The sequence below is a fragment of the Varroa jacobsoni genome, unplaced genomic scaffold, assembly GCF_002532875.2.
Source record: "Varroa jacobsoni isolate VJ856 unplaced genomic scaffold, vjacob_1.0 scaffold_656, whole genome shotgun sequence".
NCBI lineage: Eukaryota > Metazoa > Arthropoda > Arachnida > Mesostigmata > Varroidae > Varroa > Varroa jacobsoni.
The window spans coordinates 134,401-153,781 of NW_019213558.1; the positions used below are offsets into that span (position 1 = coordinate 134,401).

The following is a 19,381-nucleotide window of genomic DNA, read 5'->3' on the forward strand; positions in this document are numbered from 1 at the left end:
CTAAATAGCGCACAAGCGAACAAAGGTACTAGGCTACATTCTATTCTCGACAGCAACGCTGACTCAGGGGTCACTCTTCAGTATTATTATGAAAAGGAAAAAAGCAGTGAACCGCGTAAGATTTACACAGTGTCTTGGGTCGAAAGGCTGAATCTATCGAGCGTCCTCATGGCTTATAGAGTCGGTATCGGTAGATAGCTGATTTAACAGTGGCAAAATGTTGGAAAATTCGAATCGTTCTTCCATCAAGACGACGTTGTTGTTTTCGTCCTGTTCTAGCTGTTCGCGGCATGCGGTAGATGCAAAGAAAAATGTAAAAGTAACGATTAAGCTTCGTGCTGATGAACCGCACGAGCGTTTTCGGAAAACACACGTAGAAATAAAGGCGAAATAAGGTTCGTACTGATTAAACGAATCGTCGACGATATCGTTAAATGGTCTAATGTAACAACGTTATACAACGGTGGGCAACAACAAACTTACTGCAGTTCTGCTTCTCATCAGCTTCGTCCTGACAGTCCTTAACCCGGTCGCAGATCTTTGATCTGTCTATGCATTTCTTCTCTTCAGGACACAGCCACTTATTTTCCGGACACGTCTGTTGACCTGTAAGCGATCAGGAAGCGAGAATTGCGGGACAGAGAAAAGAGGCAATGCGCGTTGGACAAAACGCATTTGGTGCAGTATGATGCTAAAAAGCGATTCGGCGATAATCAAGAAATCGACCATCGTCGACCGAGAGACGACGACGACGACGACGACGACTTAACGATCAATTGATTATCGCTGTATGGCGAAATTGTATAGAAAAAAACATGCATGCTTCTATCAAAATGAGCCGTCTCAGTCTTTAATGTGGTGTGTGTGCGTCTGGCGTCACATAACGATTAGTCTGGCTAATAACGGACTGTAGATGCATTGAACGATAGGTTTATGTAGGCTAGTTACGCTTGCTTCCCTAGTCTTTGTAACGATCAAAACTGATTGAAGGGCAGTGCCACAAAGGCTTCGGCTGAGTGGGTTGTACGTTGTCTTTATCTATGTGAACCTATAGCCGCTAGATAACGTAACTTCCTTGAAGTCGTGCCGATGTACAAAACTTTCATATATATATATATATATATATATATATATATATATATATATATATATGCATATGTAAAATGTATCCTCCTCCTCCTCCTCCTCCTCCTCCTCCTCGTGCTGTACACTGATCGCGTATAAAACTTTTACTATTAATTAGATACGTGGCCTAGATTATTGGTTCGATGTAGTGAGATATTTAGTTAGAGGAAATGAGCAAGCTAATAAAAATGGCGCTTTTATAGTGTCTAGCTGGAAACAATCTTTGTTGCAATACAATAAGCAATCAAAACGAGAGTCCCGTACTTTTCGCCTGCTAGAAACCGTATGATATAGGAAAGTATCTCGGGATACGTTACAGCCATCTTTCGATCACTTACGAAATGATGATTGTGCTTAAATGCGCATAGACGTGGGTTTGGTAAAGCGGTGTGTCAAATGAAAGAAGACAAGGCAGTGAGTCAATGTTTGCTAGCATCCGCGATCTGAGCGTGTGAAGTCAGCATAGAGTAGCAAAAGGGTTTTCAATTAATTGGAATCGCGTCAATTCGTCCATCAGTCGTAACTCTACCGAAGCCGTTAGGTGCAAAGTACCTAATGATTCATAGCCAGATCGTGTTGCCATCCCACGAATCATGTTCTGCATTCGAACAATTTTCAGAGTTATTCGACTAATAAGGTAGCTAAAAAAAATGGCAACTTAGCAACAGATTCCCGTTTTATTCTCATAGGCACCAGTAAAGTTTTAAGAGATGATTGAGAGACTGGCATTCAAAACAAGACCACCACCATTTTGTTTGAAGTATTGAGGAAAGTCTCGTAGAATTACGTAGCCGCCAAAATAATAATTCTTCTCATAGCGAAACCTTCACGGCCATGATCTTCAAGGTTCATGCGTTTAACGCAGTAAGTGGAAGGTTACCGAATTCCTCATTTAGCCTTATTGCTTGCATTCATTCTTATGCATTCGAGCAGGTGACGGTACGGCAGTCAAATGGATACCTTTCCATTGCCTGTTCCTGTGATTGTTGCGCCTATACCACCAGGGTCGCGGCGTAGCTCGACCCGATGGGATGGTAATATGGGTAGGTATGTTAGTGACATCCCTTCGAGACCTCTGTAGGACCTCATCATCCTGCCAGGTAATTTCCAAAGCGTCCAAATTCTCCGCTGCGCAATAGACGCAAGGAGAAATTGTACAACAAAAATTAACTAATTATTCTAAATAAAAAATGATCAGGTCTGTTAGAAACTAACGCTGTTTGGTAAATGAAACACTTCCGTCTGCAAACGTCGCGTCGGTAAGTTCGACTTGCTAGATATGACTACCCTTATTCCCTATTCGTTCCCTCTTCGGTTGCCAAGTTCAACGAAAGGCAAGAACATCATTAGAACAGAAAAGAAAACACTCTTCGTCTGAAGTGCAATTTCTCCACGGTAATCGCTCGTAGTAACATATGACAGTAATAACACTAGATTTTTTCCTTCATTTAATTAACCTATAGCAAACACAAGAGCAACTCGTTATATCGTTTACTCAATATAAGCCCTGCTGGAAATTATCATAGCCCAACATCACGTACATACACACACGCATAATTGATTTCCTCCTTCACGATAGGCACGTGGTTAATGGAGTGTAGTCCGGCATAGGGAACTGTTCTGCTACTAGAAAACTACCTTTAGGTAACGACCAATCACAAGTAATTATCGACCAAGCACAAAGGCTGTATTTACATATATCAACGAATACTATCGATGCATATAATGGATAGCAAAAACGAAATACCGCCCTCTTTTAAAACATCCCGTACATTGAGAATGTACGTTGCTCATAGCTACGGAGTGTAAAGAAAAATATGACGCTGAACGTAAAAAAGAAACATCAAGTTCTGCTAGTGCAGTCAGGCGCGTATTATTATTAGTGGACGAGCGGCAAAGACTGGTTACAACCCACATATGCAATGTTTTCCCCCACCTTTATTATCGACCCCAATACGCCCAGATCGAGTCGATCAACTATCCATTTTCTGCCGCACGGCAATAGCAGAAAACATAAAACAAAAGAACCAACGCCATAAATGCTGATATAATTCTACAACAAAATGCGAACATTTGAAATCGTGTCTCCGAGATTCGAAAATGAAATATTTTTATTTCTATTTCACTTTGCGGGAGTGAAGTCAACGCCGATGACGACCGGCAAGCATGTCTTTGCATCTGTGCCTCTGATTTACCGCCGGTAACGAATTAGCCCAGTCGACTTTATTACGTCCGGTTCTGCCTGGCCGAGACGGAATCAAGGTCAAGAGTAACTTCAATAGCCACAGAAGGTACGGATGAAGAAAAATGTACGCCGAACGAAAACGACGTCAGTGATACAGAGTGAAGAGACATAATGAAAGTGAAAACATCCGGGAGCAGCATAAGGCTTCAGTGCATGACTAACAATTAGAAAGATTCATCGCTTGAGGCGGTTGGCTTTAAGTCTGATTTTAGATCTGCCAGTACAAAGACACTCACAGAGGAATTTTTAAAGATATTGGACCGTTTTAGCGTTTTCTTTTATGCAAAACTGTATAAAGCACACTGATTCTCCTAGACAACTCATGTATCATATGGCGACAAAATTTCTATACAGGCTAGCCAAGAAGTCAGCCTCTGCGATGCTAACAAGGCTGTACGGTTAAGAGAGCAAACAGGATGGGTCAGAGATACGCTTAATTTAGTTGGGAGTGACGTAAGCATAACGATAGGGGAAGTAATAGGTTTGCAGTCAGGGTGGAAATGGGGATGGACGGAAAAGTGGATTGGCAATTCAAGCATTATCCGAAAGTTACCGTTTTCCTAATTAAAAGCCTATTTCTTCTTCAAATGCAAACCGACTATACCCTGCTGTAACCCTGCTTTTTTTCGTGCCCTGTATTACATGTATATCTCTATACATATTAGTAAAACTTAAATCTCTAACGGCTATCCGTCATGCATGTCACACAAAATCACAGAGTTTGTCGGGAAATGAAAATGCGGTTATTACTCGCCCGAATTCAATATGCTATGCAACGTCTTCGAAAAGCAGCTTTTCGCAGCTGATCTTCAAGCTACAGGTGGAAAACACTAGAGTACAAGCCGTACGCTGCGAGCAATTGGGACACCCTACTGGCCTCGAACGAATGGCCGTTCTTGTTTTTATTATTACATAATTATTCTACCAGTGAGTAACTCAGTCTAAAATGTATTCCGTAATTCAGTTTACTTGGAAATAACAGTTGTCCAAATAGATGAAACAGGCGAAAAGGATCTATTTTCTAATAGATTACAAGTTACAAGAATAGCTCATACCCTATACGAATGCTAACAGTAAGTGCCATGCGTCAGTGTTTATTTTCAACAACCGTTCTTTGCAGTCGTTATTATTAGCGATTGATCACTATTTCTGTTTTTAGTACTATAATACCCTACGAAAGTTTTTGAAAAAATAATTTTGCAAGTAAGCGACATGGTTTAGAAAACCATCGCTTATGTTTTCAGGGCCGATTTTCGAAGAGGCTTTATGGCTAGAATCAAAAACGTACGTAGAACGAGAATGCAACAATGAATAACAGTCGATGACATATAACTGGAAAAATCATCATTTGTCAGTGATGGTCATCTCGTGATCGGGGTAGTTGTGTACTTACTGCAATTAAGTTCGTCGCTTTTATCTTTACAATCGTTATGACCATCACAACGCCATCGTTCGGGCATACATTGGTGATTTGCGCAGCGGAATTGGCCTGTAAGCGAAAAAAAAAATACAAATCCAGTTTAGCCAAACGAAGGTACCTAGCCTCCCTCCAAGAGACCTATTTTTGAACGTGGGACAGCACAGCAGAGCTCCTGTGAACGTACCTCTGATGCCGTTTATGTAATATATATTGGTCGTTATTAGGTTAACCTCTGCCACTGATCGTTAAAGTGTTTCTGCAAGATTCACCGTACATTTTATAAATGCCTTAGTGTACATGTTTATACCTGGCGCACATGCCGGATATGTGCAGTTTCGTTCGTCCGAGCCATCCAAGCAGTCGTTGTGGTGATCACAGAGGAGTATTCGCCCAATGCACTTTGTGCCGTCATCGCAACGGAATAACGTTAGCCTATAACAAGGAGAGGGGTAATTTTTAAACCCGCATATCTTTCCATGGAGGCACAAGATAATCTCTCTCGATATCTAGCTCATAATAGCTAATCCCATAACGACAAGAGCTATTAATTCAGCCAGCTACTAGAATAGTTCATTGTTTGTGTTCATCATATAGATTCAGCTGGGAATTCTCAAGGGAAGATGAGCTCGTGCAATAATAATTATGTGCGGCCAACTGGTACCGTGAATGTTTCCTGAGACTTATTGAATTTTCTGGTTGAGAAATATATATATATATATATATATATAGAAAGAAGTGAACAGCAGAATTATAGGCTCGCCTTCAGTCCAATTCACTGTTTACGTCAGGGCTTTCTAAAAACATGTGAGATATTTACTAAAAATACGGAAACTTACACACGTTTCGTCAGAATTGCTAAATTGTAACTACCCTTTGCCAAGGGATAGTACTATCTATTATTATTATTTAGTACCAAACAAAGCGTTGCTAAAATAATGGCCTGAATCCACAACGTCGGAAACCGGTTTCCTCGAACAGTACGTAAATGATCGAAGCGGTCAGGTCAACGATTCGGTGTGGCGTCAAAAGAATGGCGAGAAAAACAAATCTCAGCGCTGAACCGACAAGAAAGAACTTAACGTAACCGACCCTTCTTGTCGACAGAAAAACGTTCACCTACTTTAAGAACGTAGTTGTATTATAGTGCACGGGTCAGGTGACGTCACTATATGCTGCCTTTGTCGTACTTGCACAAAGTAAATTTTATTGGAAAACTGGCACTCGAATGACCTTGAGACTGTTCCAGCCATTACCGGATCGAAAGTATCACTAACAACATTATCCGACTATATAGAATATATTCAGATGAAATTGTTGAAACCGGGCTACACAGTAACAGGATGCATGTGACCTCTGCCATGAAAATGATGTTTCGTTAGTGAAGAGATGGGCATCAAGTTTATATAATAACATTTAGAAGATAACAAATATATTATTAACGACAACAACAAAATTCTATTGACCTAGAAACATAGGTTACTATCAACCCGTTAGCAATAACGGGTGTTCACCTAAAGCAGCGTTAAAGATAGATAGCTCTCAAATGAACCGTCAAATCTGCCGCCTTCGGGGACCGTGTATTCGTGATATATCTTCTTGTCTATTGCATGGTGACCGTCGTCTGTACTATAAAATCCGATAACCGCTACCCGGTACGTGCGTTGAGCTTACACCGCATGGGTTTTCGTGCCCTCCATATTCCCTCAGAAGTTTGTCCCCATTACAGACCTTTATCCACGGCAAGCTTGCTGATGGCCTCCGCCTGCTGATTTTAAGAGAAATAGTATTACGCCGCGCAATAAAGCGCCCTTGAAGCTTATCTGTGCGCCGTCGAAGGAAGAGTCATGGTGATTAAGCGGCAAACCAATAACAGAGCTAAACCCGCTCGTGCTTAGAATACGTCGAAGTGGATTAACAATGGAACGGGTGGTTTGAACGAATCGCGACTGCACGCCGACATAGCTATTGGTCTTGACAACCACGACTAGAACCGAATGTTTACTCTGTGGTAAACAATAGATTCAAGAACGATGGCATCGATCCATCTTAGGTAAAAAATTGCGTGGCAGAGGCCATGGGTAATGTGCAAATTCTATCCTTGGTTGCCAGTGATTGCCACGATTAGGCGCTGCTCCTATATGAGCTCATTTGACTGAAAAGTAATTTTGCTATTCACAAGGTATTATTTTTGGTCTAATTATTACTTTGTACCTGAACGTTTTTGATTTGTAAAAGAGCAGTGTTTTTTTTTTCTCGTTATGTAGACAACTGAGCTATTTCAAACATAAAAATGTTCGTGTACATAAAAATTAACCGAAGAGGGGGATGATCTCTAGAAATAAGGTCCAAATTGCTTTGTTGCTATGCCCACATAGTCTCCACTAGTATATACATTGGTCCGATAAATTGACAATATTTTTTTATTTAGTTTTTCTTAAAGGAGTAAATAACTGAATCAGTTGTCGATAAATAAAGCTACAAGAAAGAAAGATTTTTATAGAGAAGCTTATAGAAGACCTCACAGTAGATCCATTGTTTTCTATTATCGATCCCAGTCGATTTTTCTGAGCATTGCCAATATCTTGGGCATTACAACAATCTTAATGTCCTATCCTTTCATTCGACGAAATAGTATAACACTTACGGGCATTTGGTTGAATTGGTGGCGCATCCGTCCTCGTCGCTTTCGTCTCGACAGTCGATGTACCCGTCACACTTTTCCTTGCCAGATATACACACAACATGAGGTCCGGTCCCACAGCGATGGTCTTCAGGAAGACATTCCCTATAATCGCAGTCCCGTTCATCTGAGCCATCCATGCAGTCGACTATCCTATCGCATGCGTAATTTTTCGGCAGGCAGTAAGAACTGTTGAACTTATATGTACCTGTGCGACAAGAAAATCAGTTACTGCTATAGCTATAACTCAGACCGTATTTTGATGCCTGAACGTCTGAAACGACGTTTCCAGTTATTCGAGAAGGGAATTTTCATAAAAGCTACATTGCCTTATAGAAAAGAAACATCAGCTAAAAAAAAAAAAAACGTCATAATCATAAACTTAGTCAGACAGAGCGCTATTCCTCAATTTCCACCTCTAGAATTAAGTATTACTCGTAAACAATTCTGCGTATGAACCGAGCAGCTTAGCTTAGCTTAGCTTAGCTCAGCCGCCCGCCGTAGTAGCTTGATTATTAAGTCAGACAATACAATTAAGTGACTTTCTTTTTGCGTAACGCTGTTATCATCCAGCATTGGCTCGTAGCTTTTAGCTACACGAACGTTTCGAATGATGATAATGATCAATAATGAATGCACTATGTTTGGTGACCACCGATAGCAGTCAGATTGAAAGCGTATGCTCTGCGCTATGGGTTCAGAGACGTTAGCTGCCAATGTTATTTTATTTGTTTGGAATGGAATAGTGTAACAACAAGAAATAGTTATGATTATTTATGCCGTTTTATTAGCCCATTACTGCTCGGTAAGGCTATTGCCGACTGTGGAAGCAAGACAAGCGAAGTATAACTTGTCAAGAAAAAGTAGCAGGAGATATATTTATGCGTTCGTTGATCTACGTTACGTATCGATACAGATGTCTTGCATCGACATCATTAAGCACAAACAGAGGGGCTATATTTTACAATATTATACGTTCATGCACTATAAACTGTGGGGAGGATCGATCAAAGCTTCTTTTCGGTACTTATAGGTGTACTGTCCTCTTCGGAAGAGCTTATATTGTTCGTTTTTACGAAGCAGCTGTATACGTAAATAACTAATTATTCTCTGCGAAATGTGTTACCAGATAAATAGTGCTATTTGTGGAATCAATGTAAAATTTTTAAAAAAAAAAAAGCCCATAAATGGCCTACAAAAGACTGACGTTTACTTGCAGAACCTAGATAGCCGCTTCTAAGCTAGCATACATATATACAAATGCGAAGACGTTACACTGTAGTCAACTGTTTTACTAGGCGATACGTAATACATTCGTTTGTAGTTAGCTGGTTGTTGGTCTTTGGCCGATTCTCGGCCTGGGGTGCCCTTTAACGTTTGACTCTCGGGTCTGTCAGACATCACTACCACGGGAAGCCATGAAATGCGCTCGTTCGGCCTCGTAGCCCGCAAGCTCCATATGTCCATAATATATAATAGAATTTTTATACACAAATCCTCCTCTACCAAGACCTTAGGCGATCGGATGTCCTAAGTCAAGGTTGTCATCATAGAGACATACTTTCGTATTTCATCCTTTATGAACTAATCATTTACCAACTGCCTGTTGTTCCTTTCTCCAGTAGAATATAATGCCATAAAAACAACGAACAATGCAACACGCGAGACGGCAAGTTGAAACGTACGTCTCCAGCAAAGCTAAAACGATCGCTGAATGTATCGACAATTAATCATCAAACAAAGATAACACGATTCAATTCAACTGGGAGCCGCTGTCTTCACTTGTATGTTATATCACACAAAGAGCCACTTGTTCATTGTGCTAAATAACGTTAGGATGATGATCGACTGGCCGTGAACGCCTTATAAAACAGGGACGGGTAAACGTAACGTGACAGCGTGTCGCTAAAGAAGTGTCGGGCTGCCGTCTGAAGATCAAGCAGCCCTTGTACTGACGCTGCAGCTATTAACATCACCAAGTTTGCTCTGCCAATTGCCAGCTGGAACTTTGGTTGGTATTGCCTACAATTTTATTTCTACTGGTATGGCATTTGTTAATGCCAGGGGCTACGAATGAACCCAGATAGGTAGGTAGGTAGGTAGGTAGGTAGGTAGGTACCGGTGGTCGTATATACCATTATAGTGGTACAACTTAGTAACAACGATTATTAATAGCCGCGCTTCCTTAGTTAGATCAAAAACACTGGCTTGTATTAGATCAAACTCGCGCTGGATGACTTTTTTCCTTAGTTTTGTTTGTCTATTATAGTAAACGTATCAATGGACAGGTGTGCAATTATATCAAATTAGCTAATGATCGGACATGCATAGGTACGCGCTGACAAGCAGACCTGTTTGTCCGTCGCTCGGTTGCGTGAATAGCAAAACATTACGCCAGTCATGCAGAAAGGGAAAAGCTCACGGCTGAAAAGGATCAGGAGCGAATCATAATACACATAATGTTACCTGAGTGAACGCTGTATCAGTGTATGCAGTTTCAATAGTGCCTAATTCTTCTTAATGATTCCGGGTATTGTGTTGGGTTATGCCATTGAGTAGGCACAGCAGTAACGAACAATGATACGACGGCAATACAAGGTTAAGAATCTCGTACCTTCCTAGATAAATCGCGGTATATAGGAGTCATGCAGATAGATATGTTTTGACATAGATTCGTGTTTATTGCGTCTCTTCCATGACTAGAGTCTATAACAAGCAAGATATTGTCAGAGAGCCCTATAGGCGCAATAAACCTATACGAGTCGCGCTATATTCTTAAATATGAACTATTGTTTCATCCGTCGTAATAATATAGCATTATATAGAAACCGTTTCCTAAAGCTTGTTTTTAAGGCCCTTGAATAAACTTATGTATACCATAACTGTTATAGGCAGCTAAGTCGTTTTTCTATTTTAAGACATCCGCGTCACACAGCCAAAAGAAAAATTGAGAGCAGTCCAATTTATGCATTTTTTTTTCATAACTTGCACTTACTAATTACAGTCTAACAACAGCCATTGAAGCTCACTGAACAGAAACGTAAATGACAGCAAACTATTCATATTTAAAGGGGCAGCATTTGTGTCCCGTTAAATAGTTATCTGGGTTCAGAATCTACTCTAAGGTGTTCCAGCTCCACAAGATTTATGAGAACGAAAGACAAGTTCCGACAACTGTGAGCGGTCATAATGCGGTGGTAATGCACGCGTTGTCGTTTTTTCCCAAAAATCTACAGTGATTTCGTTCGCTTCACGCGAGGTTATGGCCGAGGTATGTCCCTCTATCGATGGCTCAGTCCATGGGAGTGATACACAATTTCGAAGTTATTATATTTTGTACTAGCTTTAATCGTAGGCTGGTGTGGCAACACGTGTTCTTTAATAAATACGTGCCTAAAATAGCTCCTCAATATGACTCTCAGTATAACGCACGTGAACGAGCCTCCTCGCACGTCGATTGAGCTTAAACGCGAAAATAAAGTTCCCACAGGATTGAGTCCTCTGTGCGATGTAACCCACAAAAAAGCACGAATGCAAAACCTGTCTGTGCTTCTATTGCGGACCTACAAGACGTCGGACTTCACTGCAGCTAAATACATTTTGGTAATAATAAAAAAAGCATGTTTTCAACCTATAAGCATTAAAACATAAAGGTATAATCTTAAATTCGAATTAAAAAATATATTATTTATATCTAATTCAGTCACATTATCAAACTTTCTTCAATCAACGTCCGTTAATGCTTTGTTATGCTACTTACTACAAGCAAATTGGTCAGTTCCGCATTTCGGTGGCGGACAGCCCTGGTGCTCATCAATCCCGTCGTCACAGTCCTGCTGATGATCGCACACCCATCTCTGCGGTATACATTTGCCATCGGTACAGCGAAAGTGGTCCGCTGCGCATCCGTTCGATCGACCCATCTTGGGCTCCTCTAAAAGATAGAACATAATGCAATTAGAGATAACCGACATAACAATAATCTCATAAGAAATTAGCAGGACACTTAACAGACATACGCGTGAATTATTTTCGATACGTTGACTATTGTAATTGATTATCATTGTTGTACTTTAAGGGGCTAGCTTACCCCTAAATTTTACAACGCAACCTTTCAACAACGAGTAATCTGAGCATGCTTGTTGGTAGGCTACAAACAGACGGAGGACGTAAATGTTACGTATCATACGGAAGCATGAAGGGTCAACTGACATTGTCTTTCTTTCTAGCGCTTATTTCCCTTTTTCCTGATGCTAACCCATGCTATTTCATCAGATCGGTGCATAGTAATCGTACATTGCTTGGACAACCCGAAAACGGATTGGTCGTTGGCCATTGTTACCAAACGGGCCGATTTCGTGACCACAATGTTTACTCTGAGGCCGACACGTACACGCTGATCACCACAGTTCCCGTTAGCTTGCCAAGATCTGGTCGCTGTTGTTACTGTTGCCACTTATAATTCTTTTGGTAAAAAATAGAAAAAAATCTATTCCGAGTATACTAACATTGCGCATTCAGTTCCATCGACTCCGCTGTTCTGCCTGATTCAAGGCGTCGTACAATAGCTGTTGCCCTATTTCATCTATCGGCTACTTTCGTGTCTTTCTGTCCATTGGTTATTTTCTTGCCTGTGTATATTTTTCTTATTTATTCCCACAGGACAAGATAATTCGTATATTTATTATAAATATTATATTGCTTTCGAAGTGATCAATATCATTTTATAATCACTCCATCAGAAATGGACAAAGTAGCAGCCTAGTCGAAGGGTTCTGCATCGCCGCCGCAAGATACTATAGCCCTTGAGCGATACCATGCTCTTCGTGGGACAGCTATAGCAATCTACGTTTAATTAGGCGCGTCGGAGATGGGGAATTGATTTTGCGCCATTTTCCTCGTCGGCTGAGCGCTAAACGAATACGTACAATTTACCGTGCACCTGCTCTGATTTCCCTGTAGTTGAACTGAAGCTGTAACCTCAGCTTTAGACTAGTAAGGGCGCAGGTGCTATTACTCAACGGCGTCCTCAGCCGCAAGACTCAACAGTACATGTTGCCTCATGCACGAACCTTATTATCATGTCCGGTGCGAGGTCTAGTCAATCGTACACCTGAGTATCGCCGTTCGTGCGGCGAGGCATAGGATGATATCCTAGGTGAACACAGACATACGCGTGCGGTAAACAGCATTGACAGGACAACAGTTCCTGGTAAAATCTGCTACTGGGATCATTGATGCTGTTTCTGCCTGCCAGTGTGTCGGCCACCGGGAGCACTACTGCAGTGACGTTTCAATATAACAACATATACGTATACTAGGAAATACGAGATTGCAATGATGACGACGACAGCGATGACGAAGTAAAGTCAGTCACCTTTCGTCTCTTGTGGCGCTGTGAACCGGCCGCAGACGCTGCCCCAGAGGCATAACTAATGATGCAGGAACAGCACAAACGTAAAATAAGGAATCGAGTGTGGGCACACAATCATGCTTGCGGACAGCGATAGCAAAAGTAAAAACAACGAGGACAGGGTTATCGCAGATGAATTTGCATAAACAGAAGGTGGAAAGCAATTACAAAATCGTCAAGATCAAGAGGAAATGAAAAACAAGTGCCAATGTTTCGGTGGCAGGGTGGTAGGATGTTGATGATGATGTCGACCACAGGAGTAATGGTCGAATGATTTCATCGAAGTATTACAGCGAAGTAAGGTGGAAAATTCCATTGGGGTACTTTTGGATTGAGCGGTTGATCGAGCGGACTCAGAACTCTCGGTGTTTCTAACAAGCATTTCGCTAGTCAGTGTGATGCTACCGTAATTAGGTAAATAGAAAAAGTCTGCCCTTTCTTTAAAAGGCTGTTACTTTTACATGAGTGTTGGCATGCTGAAAAAAACCAATCCCGTCCTCTAGCATACGGATAATATCGCACTTCAGTTAAGTACGCCATTACTATATGCATATATTACCGTGGTAGCGCAGGTAGGTTTTATCTACTGAACTCAGGAACACGTTCGATCCGGACATAGACACATTTTGTTCCGTACTAGCACGGGCCAGCTATCTGAAGTAATACTTACCGATTTAAATACTGAACTCAAAACGCGTGAAACATTATTTTTATCTAACAATTTAACTTAGCGGTGACAGAATGACGAAACCGATTATGTACATTATATACTCGAAATTCGGTTTACCTTATTTTATAGACAAACAGTGCGAGTTATGACAGAGGAAACATTTGACGGATACAATACCAATTAATCGATGTATAATTACTGCTCTTATTATGATGATTTGCTCGTCATAATAATAAAAATCGTCTGAGAACATCTGTTTATTTTGACCCGTCCTGCGAGCTCTCACTTATGTACAGGTTTCCTAGAATTTATCTATATTAGGATAGAAAAATATCTACACATATATCTCGGTAGAATAAAAAAAAAAAGCATTAGATAGGCCTTGAGTTGCGAATTAAAAATTATTCAAGCAGTCACTTGCACTTGTAGGTACTGCATCCGCGTGGAATATATACCTTACATACCTTGCCCTACGTCTGCGTATCTAGCTAATCACTGTGACCTTTTTATACTTATATCAATACTATGTCACCACAAATTCTACTAGTACAGGACAAGCGAGTTCAAAATCCGTATGCACACGGCTGTTCTCCGTTGTTTCGTCGGATGATAGCTTTTCCACCTATCGTAATGTGTTTGCGTGCACGTCTTGTGGTACGCTTTACAGGTCTTTTTTTTATAAATCACAGGTTTTTTTTTAATAACGAAATTTCTCGCTGTGTATTTTAACGCTGTGTATTCGATAAACTTCTTCTGCTAGTACTTCAGGGGCAGCTGTCTACTCTGGCAACTGTCGTAGTGCTACAAAGAACGCCAACCAAGAAACAGTTTCAAATCCGTGCCGACTGCCAGGGCATCTCTTTTCAAAGGTTTCCTCCTGTATTCCGTTTTGGGATTCGTCTCCCACCTAGTTTTCCACGAACAATCAAACATTTATTGAAAGTAGCATTAAGTAAACAAATAAAAGACGATTGCTCACCTAATGGCCAGCGATTATCATTTAAATGCCAATTAATAACAGGTGGTCATGTTGTGACATCGACCTTCGTCGACAACACTCTGTGGCTTCGTTCAAATCAAGGTATCGCCATTATGCATCTGCGAGCCACCATCAACCGAGCCTGAGTCTTCCTTTCGAAGGGAAATGCTGTACTCACCTCCGCAGTCATTCGGTAGTAGCTGCAGCAGCCGCAACAATGACTACAACAACAATAACATTGGTAACAACAACCAGGCCAACAGCAGTAGAAATGTCAGCGAAGAATGGACATCGAGTTGCCATTTGAAGCAAAGAGAAAGAGAGACTTATGGGCGGGTGTAATTGTAGTCGGAACCAGGCCCAGTTGCATACGTTTTTTGACCCACGATCGCGATTGCCATTGTGATGAGATGACTCCTCCAAGAGTCGGCCCAGTCTTCGCCGCTTTTGTGACACATTGTAGCAAAGTTTGCTGCCATCAGCCAGGACGACTTACCGAACCCAGACGCCATCGAACGGCACCGAGATTATTTACGGCCAGAAGGTGGGAGAGAGATGGTAACCGCGGTGACACTAAGAGCTAAACGTGCAAGTGAGGCTAAAAAGCTCTCATTATTTTTATTATTCTTATTAATTACTTTTTTTTTCACGATTTGTATTGTTATTACTATCTTAACTAAAGACACTTCGCTGCAAAGTTGCTATGAAATCGAAAAGAGCCTATTTAGTGTATCGTGAAAAGACGTAGACACTCACTGGTTTGCTGCCTGCCACTAAAACTATTCGTTCTGAAACCGCGAAGAAAAGTTAAGGGCCATTCGACCGAAGTATAGCAATAGTAGTGTCATACGGACAACAGGTCTATGACAGGAACTGAGAGCGTCACAGAGGAGGCTGCAGGGCTGGTGAGGTAGACGGGAACAAATTTCAAATAGTTGCTGCAATATATGACAATGGCCTGTCCTGAACGAACCGACGGGACAACAGTGCTGGAAAGGCTGGAAATTTAACGGTCAAATCATTGTTACGTTTGTGAATACTGCCAAAGCTCTTTGAATGCTGTAACCGTTTCAACCGTAAGATAATACTGACACGGCAAAGTTGGCAATATCGAACTGGCTTGGACAATTGCAGTGGTCAACAATGGCGATATTTCAAAATAGGTGCGATGCGCCAATGATGATTGAATCAAGACAAACCGATTGGTTGGTCGCGTCTCCGGTAACTTTTGCGTGTCCCTAAACGACTCTGTGGCACCAAATGTGATTCATCTATTTTGGCGTTTATCAACTACGTTGTAAAACTAAAACCTGCCGGGGAAATCGCTAATTAATCGTTTGGTATATATACGTGGTATTGTTTTGCGTTTCGTCGGCTTAGGCCATTGTTCTATTCGGGCTATGTCCTAGTTGATTTTGGTTTGGGCGTACATTCACCGTTAGCGGGATCTTGAAGTCTGCGCCTATTCGGAGATTTTTTGCTGTATAACACTGTTCAGATGGTCAGAGGGAACTTGAGATGTCGTATTCAACTAGCTCAATCGCACAAAAGGACATCTGTTCTTAACTAAAGAAAGCGTAAAACAATTCGACATAGAATGTGATGTTCCACAGAAGATTTAGGCAGCGTTACGTAAAAGGAATCGACTGTGCACGACGGCTACGGCACGAGACGATCACAGTAAATGGACCCGGAACATCACAGTAGATGTCGTAATTTATAATTCCAGTCCATGCGAATTTATATCACTTATATCGCTTTCTATGATAATGACGTAACGTTTACTAGCGACAATGGACGATTTAGCACAGGAATATTGTTCTTTTCTTCTTTGTTGTTGTTTTTTCCATAGTGTACCACAATACACTGTTGACTGATGTAGAATGAGTGTCGGATTTAGATTAGTGTTGATACTTTCCACAATAATTAAATCATTTACGGTACGTTAAACTCAGGCGCTGTCTATAACGTCGTTTCGCGTGTGGAAAAGCAAAAAGTTGCCTGTTTTGTAAAACGGCAGTAATGGCCATAGTGGTCCTAGTGAACCCGCCTTGTTCACCACTTCAGATTACCATACGATTCAGCTTCTAATCGACCGCATTGTATAGGGCTAATTTTGCTAATCGCAAATTGTTTCTTATTATCCATAATAGAGACAACCCTACTCCTTGATAAACTGCTTCCGTCGATTAGGGTATGCCTCATTTCCTGCATTTAATCCCAGTATTTGCATCAATGCTTGATAATAGTACCACGCAGCATTGCAAAAAAAGAAAACAAAAAAAAAGGTAAGCAACTGTGCAAGTCTACAAAATATCAGACGACAATTTTGCCCGAAAAAAGATACATGTCAACCAAGTGAAATCTTCATTTTCATTTGTCGCTGAATTGGCTTTCGTAATGCCCTCAATCGTTACGCCAAATTTTATGAAAGCGATAGTAGTTTTTACCAATTGGACCTTGTTCAGTACTTATTACCTCATTAATCTTAATTATTACCGTTTGTAAACGGGACAAAACAAAGGAACTGGTCGAAATACATTTTTGTTTTGGGACAGGTTACAAGAGTTTTTTTACGATATTTTGAACAAGTATCTAAGATAGTAATGCAGCATTATTTCCTGAAGGTTGACGCCTACATCTTATTAAGTTATCTTTATATTTCAAGTGCTATTTGCTTTAAACCAAATAGCGAAAAGGAACCACCCACTCCGAGAGGTACCACTCGCCAATCAGTGTGTGCATACAGTTTATCGAACAATAGGATGATACACGAGGACCTTTTCCATCTATATTTTCAGTTACACACGGTCTCCGCGATATAGAAATTTAGGCGAACTGTCGGTTGATTATTGAATGAGCCCATTATAACCAAGAGCCTAATAAGCAGACGATAAATGGATTGCGTACAGCAGTTTATCGACCGACTCATTGTCCTAACTTGTCAGGTGACTCGTCATCTCCTTCTGCCTTTCTTCATACGTGATTCCGGGAGACCACCACGTCCTCGCTTCCATGACACCGCGTAAATAACATGGCTTGCCTACATCTGCTTAGTGTTTCGATTCGTAGAGGTATTAACCAACACAATAACAACAATAATGCTTGGTAATGAGCGACAGAAAGCGAGAAATAACAGACAGGAGGTAAAAACAGCATAAGTTGCACAAAATATGCCAATCCGAGTTATTATTACTTTGTTGCTATTGTTGCTGCTGCTGCTGGCCGCTTTTCTTGTCTACGCTATCACTCTCATCCAGTTCACCTCCGGCCTTTGACCTCGGGTTTCGCTTTGTGGTCACTGGTGACCATGTATAATAGTTTATGGCGTTGATAGTTCAGATGACCACTCGGTATCACTGGGGCTCCCCATCTACGAAAGTCGTAGCTAGGCAGCATCGCAAAGAGCGAGTCACCACCAAGACGGGAATCGGCCAGGTAAGTCGGCCCCGCCGCTGTGGCCGCTCAACCACATCAAACACGACAGCACTCACAGCAATGGCAACAACAACAGTAACAGCAACAATCGCAATAACATCGAAAAACACTTCATTTTCGTTTTCATTCCACTTTACGTAGTTATTATTATTATTATTATCATTCCTATTTTTATGATTGGTTTCATCGACGCAACAGCAGCAGAATCATCACTCGTGGCTTCACCACTGCCACTGCTGGCACTACACGATCCTTTTTCTCATAATCATTATTATTAATCTTATTTTCTGTCAGAGCTGCAGTCGTAGTTACTACCACTGCTACTGCCGTTGAATCTTCACCTTTTTCTTCATCGTCTATCCGACCCCACGATCGCTAACGCCACACGACCGCGTAGCACGATCAATGTAACCGTCTGCTAACACAAGCAACATTGCGTCCATCGGTGAAGCCTTGGCCCTAACCCCTTCCCCCAGCTTTTCGTCTTCTGCTGACCCAAATTTCCACCATCTACCGGACGACCGATGTTAGACGCTATCATGGTGCCGATGGCGTCAGCGACTGACTTTGACGTTGACGCCGACGATGGACCGATGGCCGTACAGATGGATAGATGAACGAAAAGTCGACAAAACTCCACGTCGAGGTTCCACGAGGAAATAACAACAATAATAACGGACAGTCACCGTACCAACAGAAGCGCCACGAACGGCAGAAACAGAATTAAATGGTGATGGCAGCTGCTACAGCTGTTCCAAAGGACTTGCTGTCACCGCTAGCAAGTTAGACAATGGTAGACGAGAAGAGAATGAAGTCGAGTTGAAGGTGATGACGAACGATCAAGTAGTGGTAGCGTTGCATTGACGTAGCTGTAGTAGTCGAAATGCTATGGCAATGGCAGCAGTGACGATTGTGCTTACCGTTCTGGAGAAGCGGACAGAGAGATAGGTCAGCCCGCCAGAATAGTATACCGTCTCCACTAACGGTCGTAAACAGGGCGCGCTCCTAAAACAACTCTCCAGCTATTCAGCTACACAACGGAACCAGTAGTAGATGGATGCTGGTTCAAGAGACGCAAAGACTCTGCTATCATACAATTGCCGCTAACAGCAGCTAACAACCACCGCTGTATTGGATTGATGACAGAGGCGGCAGCGTCAGCGCCAACGTGAGCGTTAGCGCCCCCGTTAGCTTTGGTACAACCGACAAGTACTAAAGAAATAGCAGAAGAACAAAATCACGATACAGTAGCAACATATGCCCGCATACGTGTGTTTCATGGTCCTGCTGTTTTCGATGCCGGCGGTGTACTCCGCCGCCGTTGCTGTTATCGCTGCTGGGGCTCTTGTTAGTCAGTGCGGCTGCTGGTCCTCGTTGACTATTAAGATAGCGATTGCTTTTCCGTTTTGCT

General features: G+C 41.7%; 1 protein-coding gene across 3 annotated transcripts in view; it reads right to left on the reverse strand.

The window, feature by feature from the left end:
* Positions 1-19,381, reverse strand: part of mgl (low-density lipoprotein receptor-related protein megalin) — a 95,336-nt gene that overhangs the window by 21,772 nt on the left and 54,183 nt on the right. For 2 of the 3 annotated variants that reach the window (XR_002681581.2, XM_022836585.2), the window contains exons 2-7: positions 11,231-11,404; positions 7,435-7,678; positions 5,098-5,222; positions 4,764-4,859; positions 2,086-2,253; positions 484-606 (exon numbers count right to left, since the gene is read on the reverse strand). Coding sequence is in view for 2 of the 3 variants with exons in the window: in XM_022836585.2 (XP_022692320.1) it covers positions 484-606; positions 2,086-2,253; positions 4,764-4,859; positions 5,098-5,222; positions 7,435-7,678; positions 11,231-11,404 (930 nt within the window). In the remaining variant the exon portion in view is untranslated. The remainder of the gene's footprint in view (positions 1-483; positions 607-2,085; positions 2,254-4,763; positions 4,860-5,097; positions 5,223-7,434; positions 7,679-11,230; positions 11,405-19,381) is intronic. The other variant, XM_022836586.2, reaches the window with a different exon arrangement.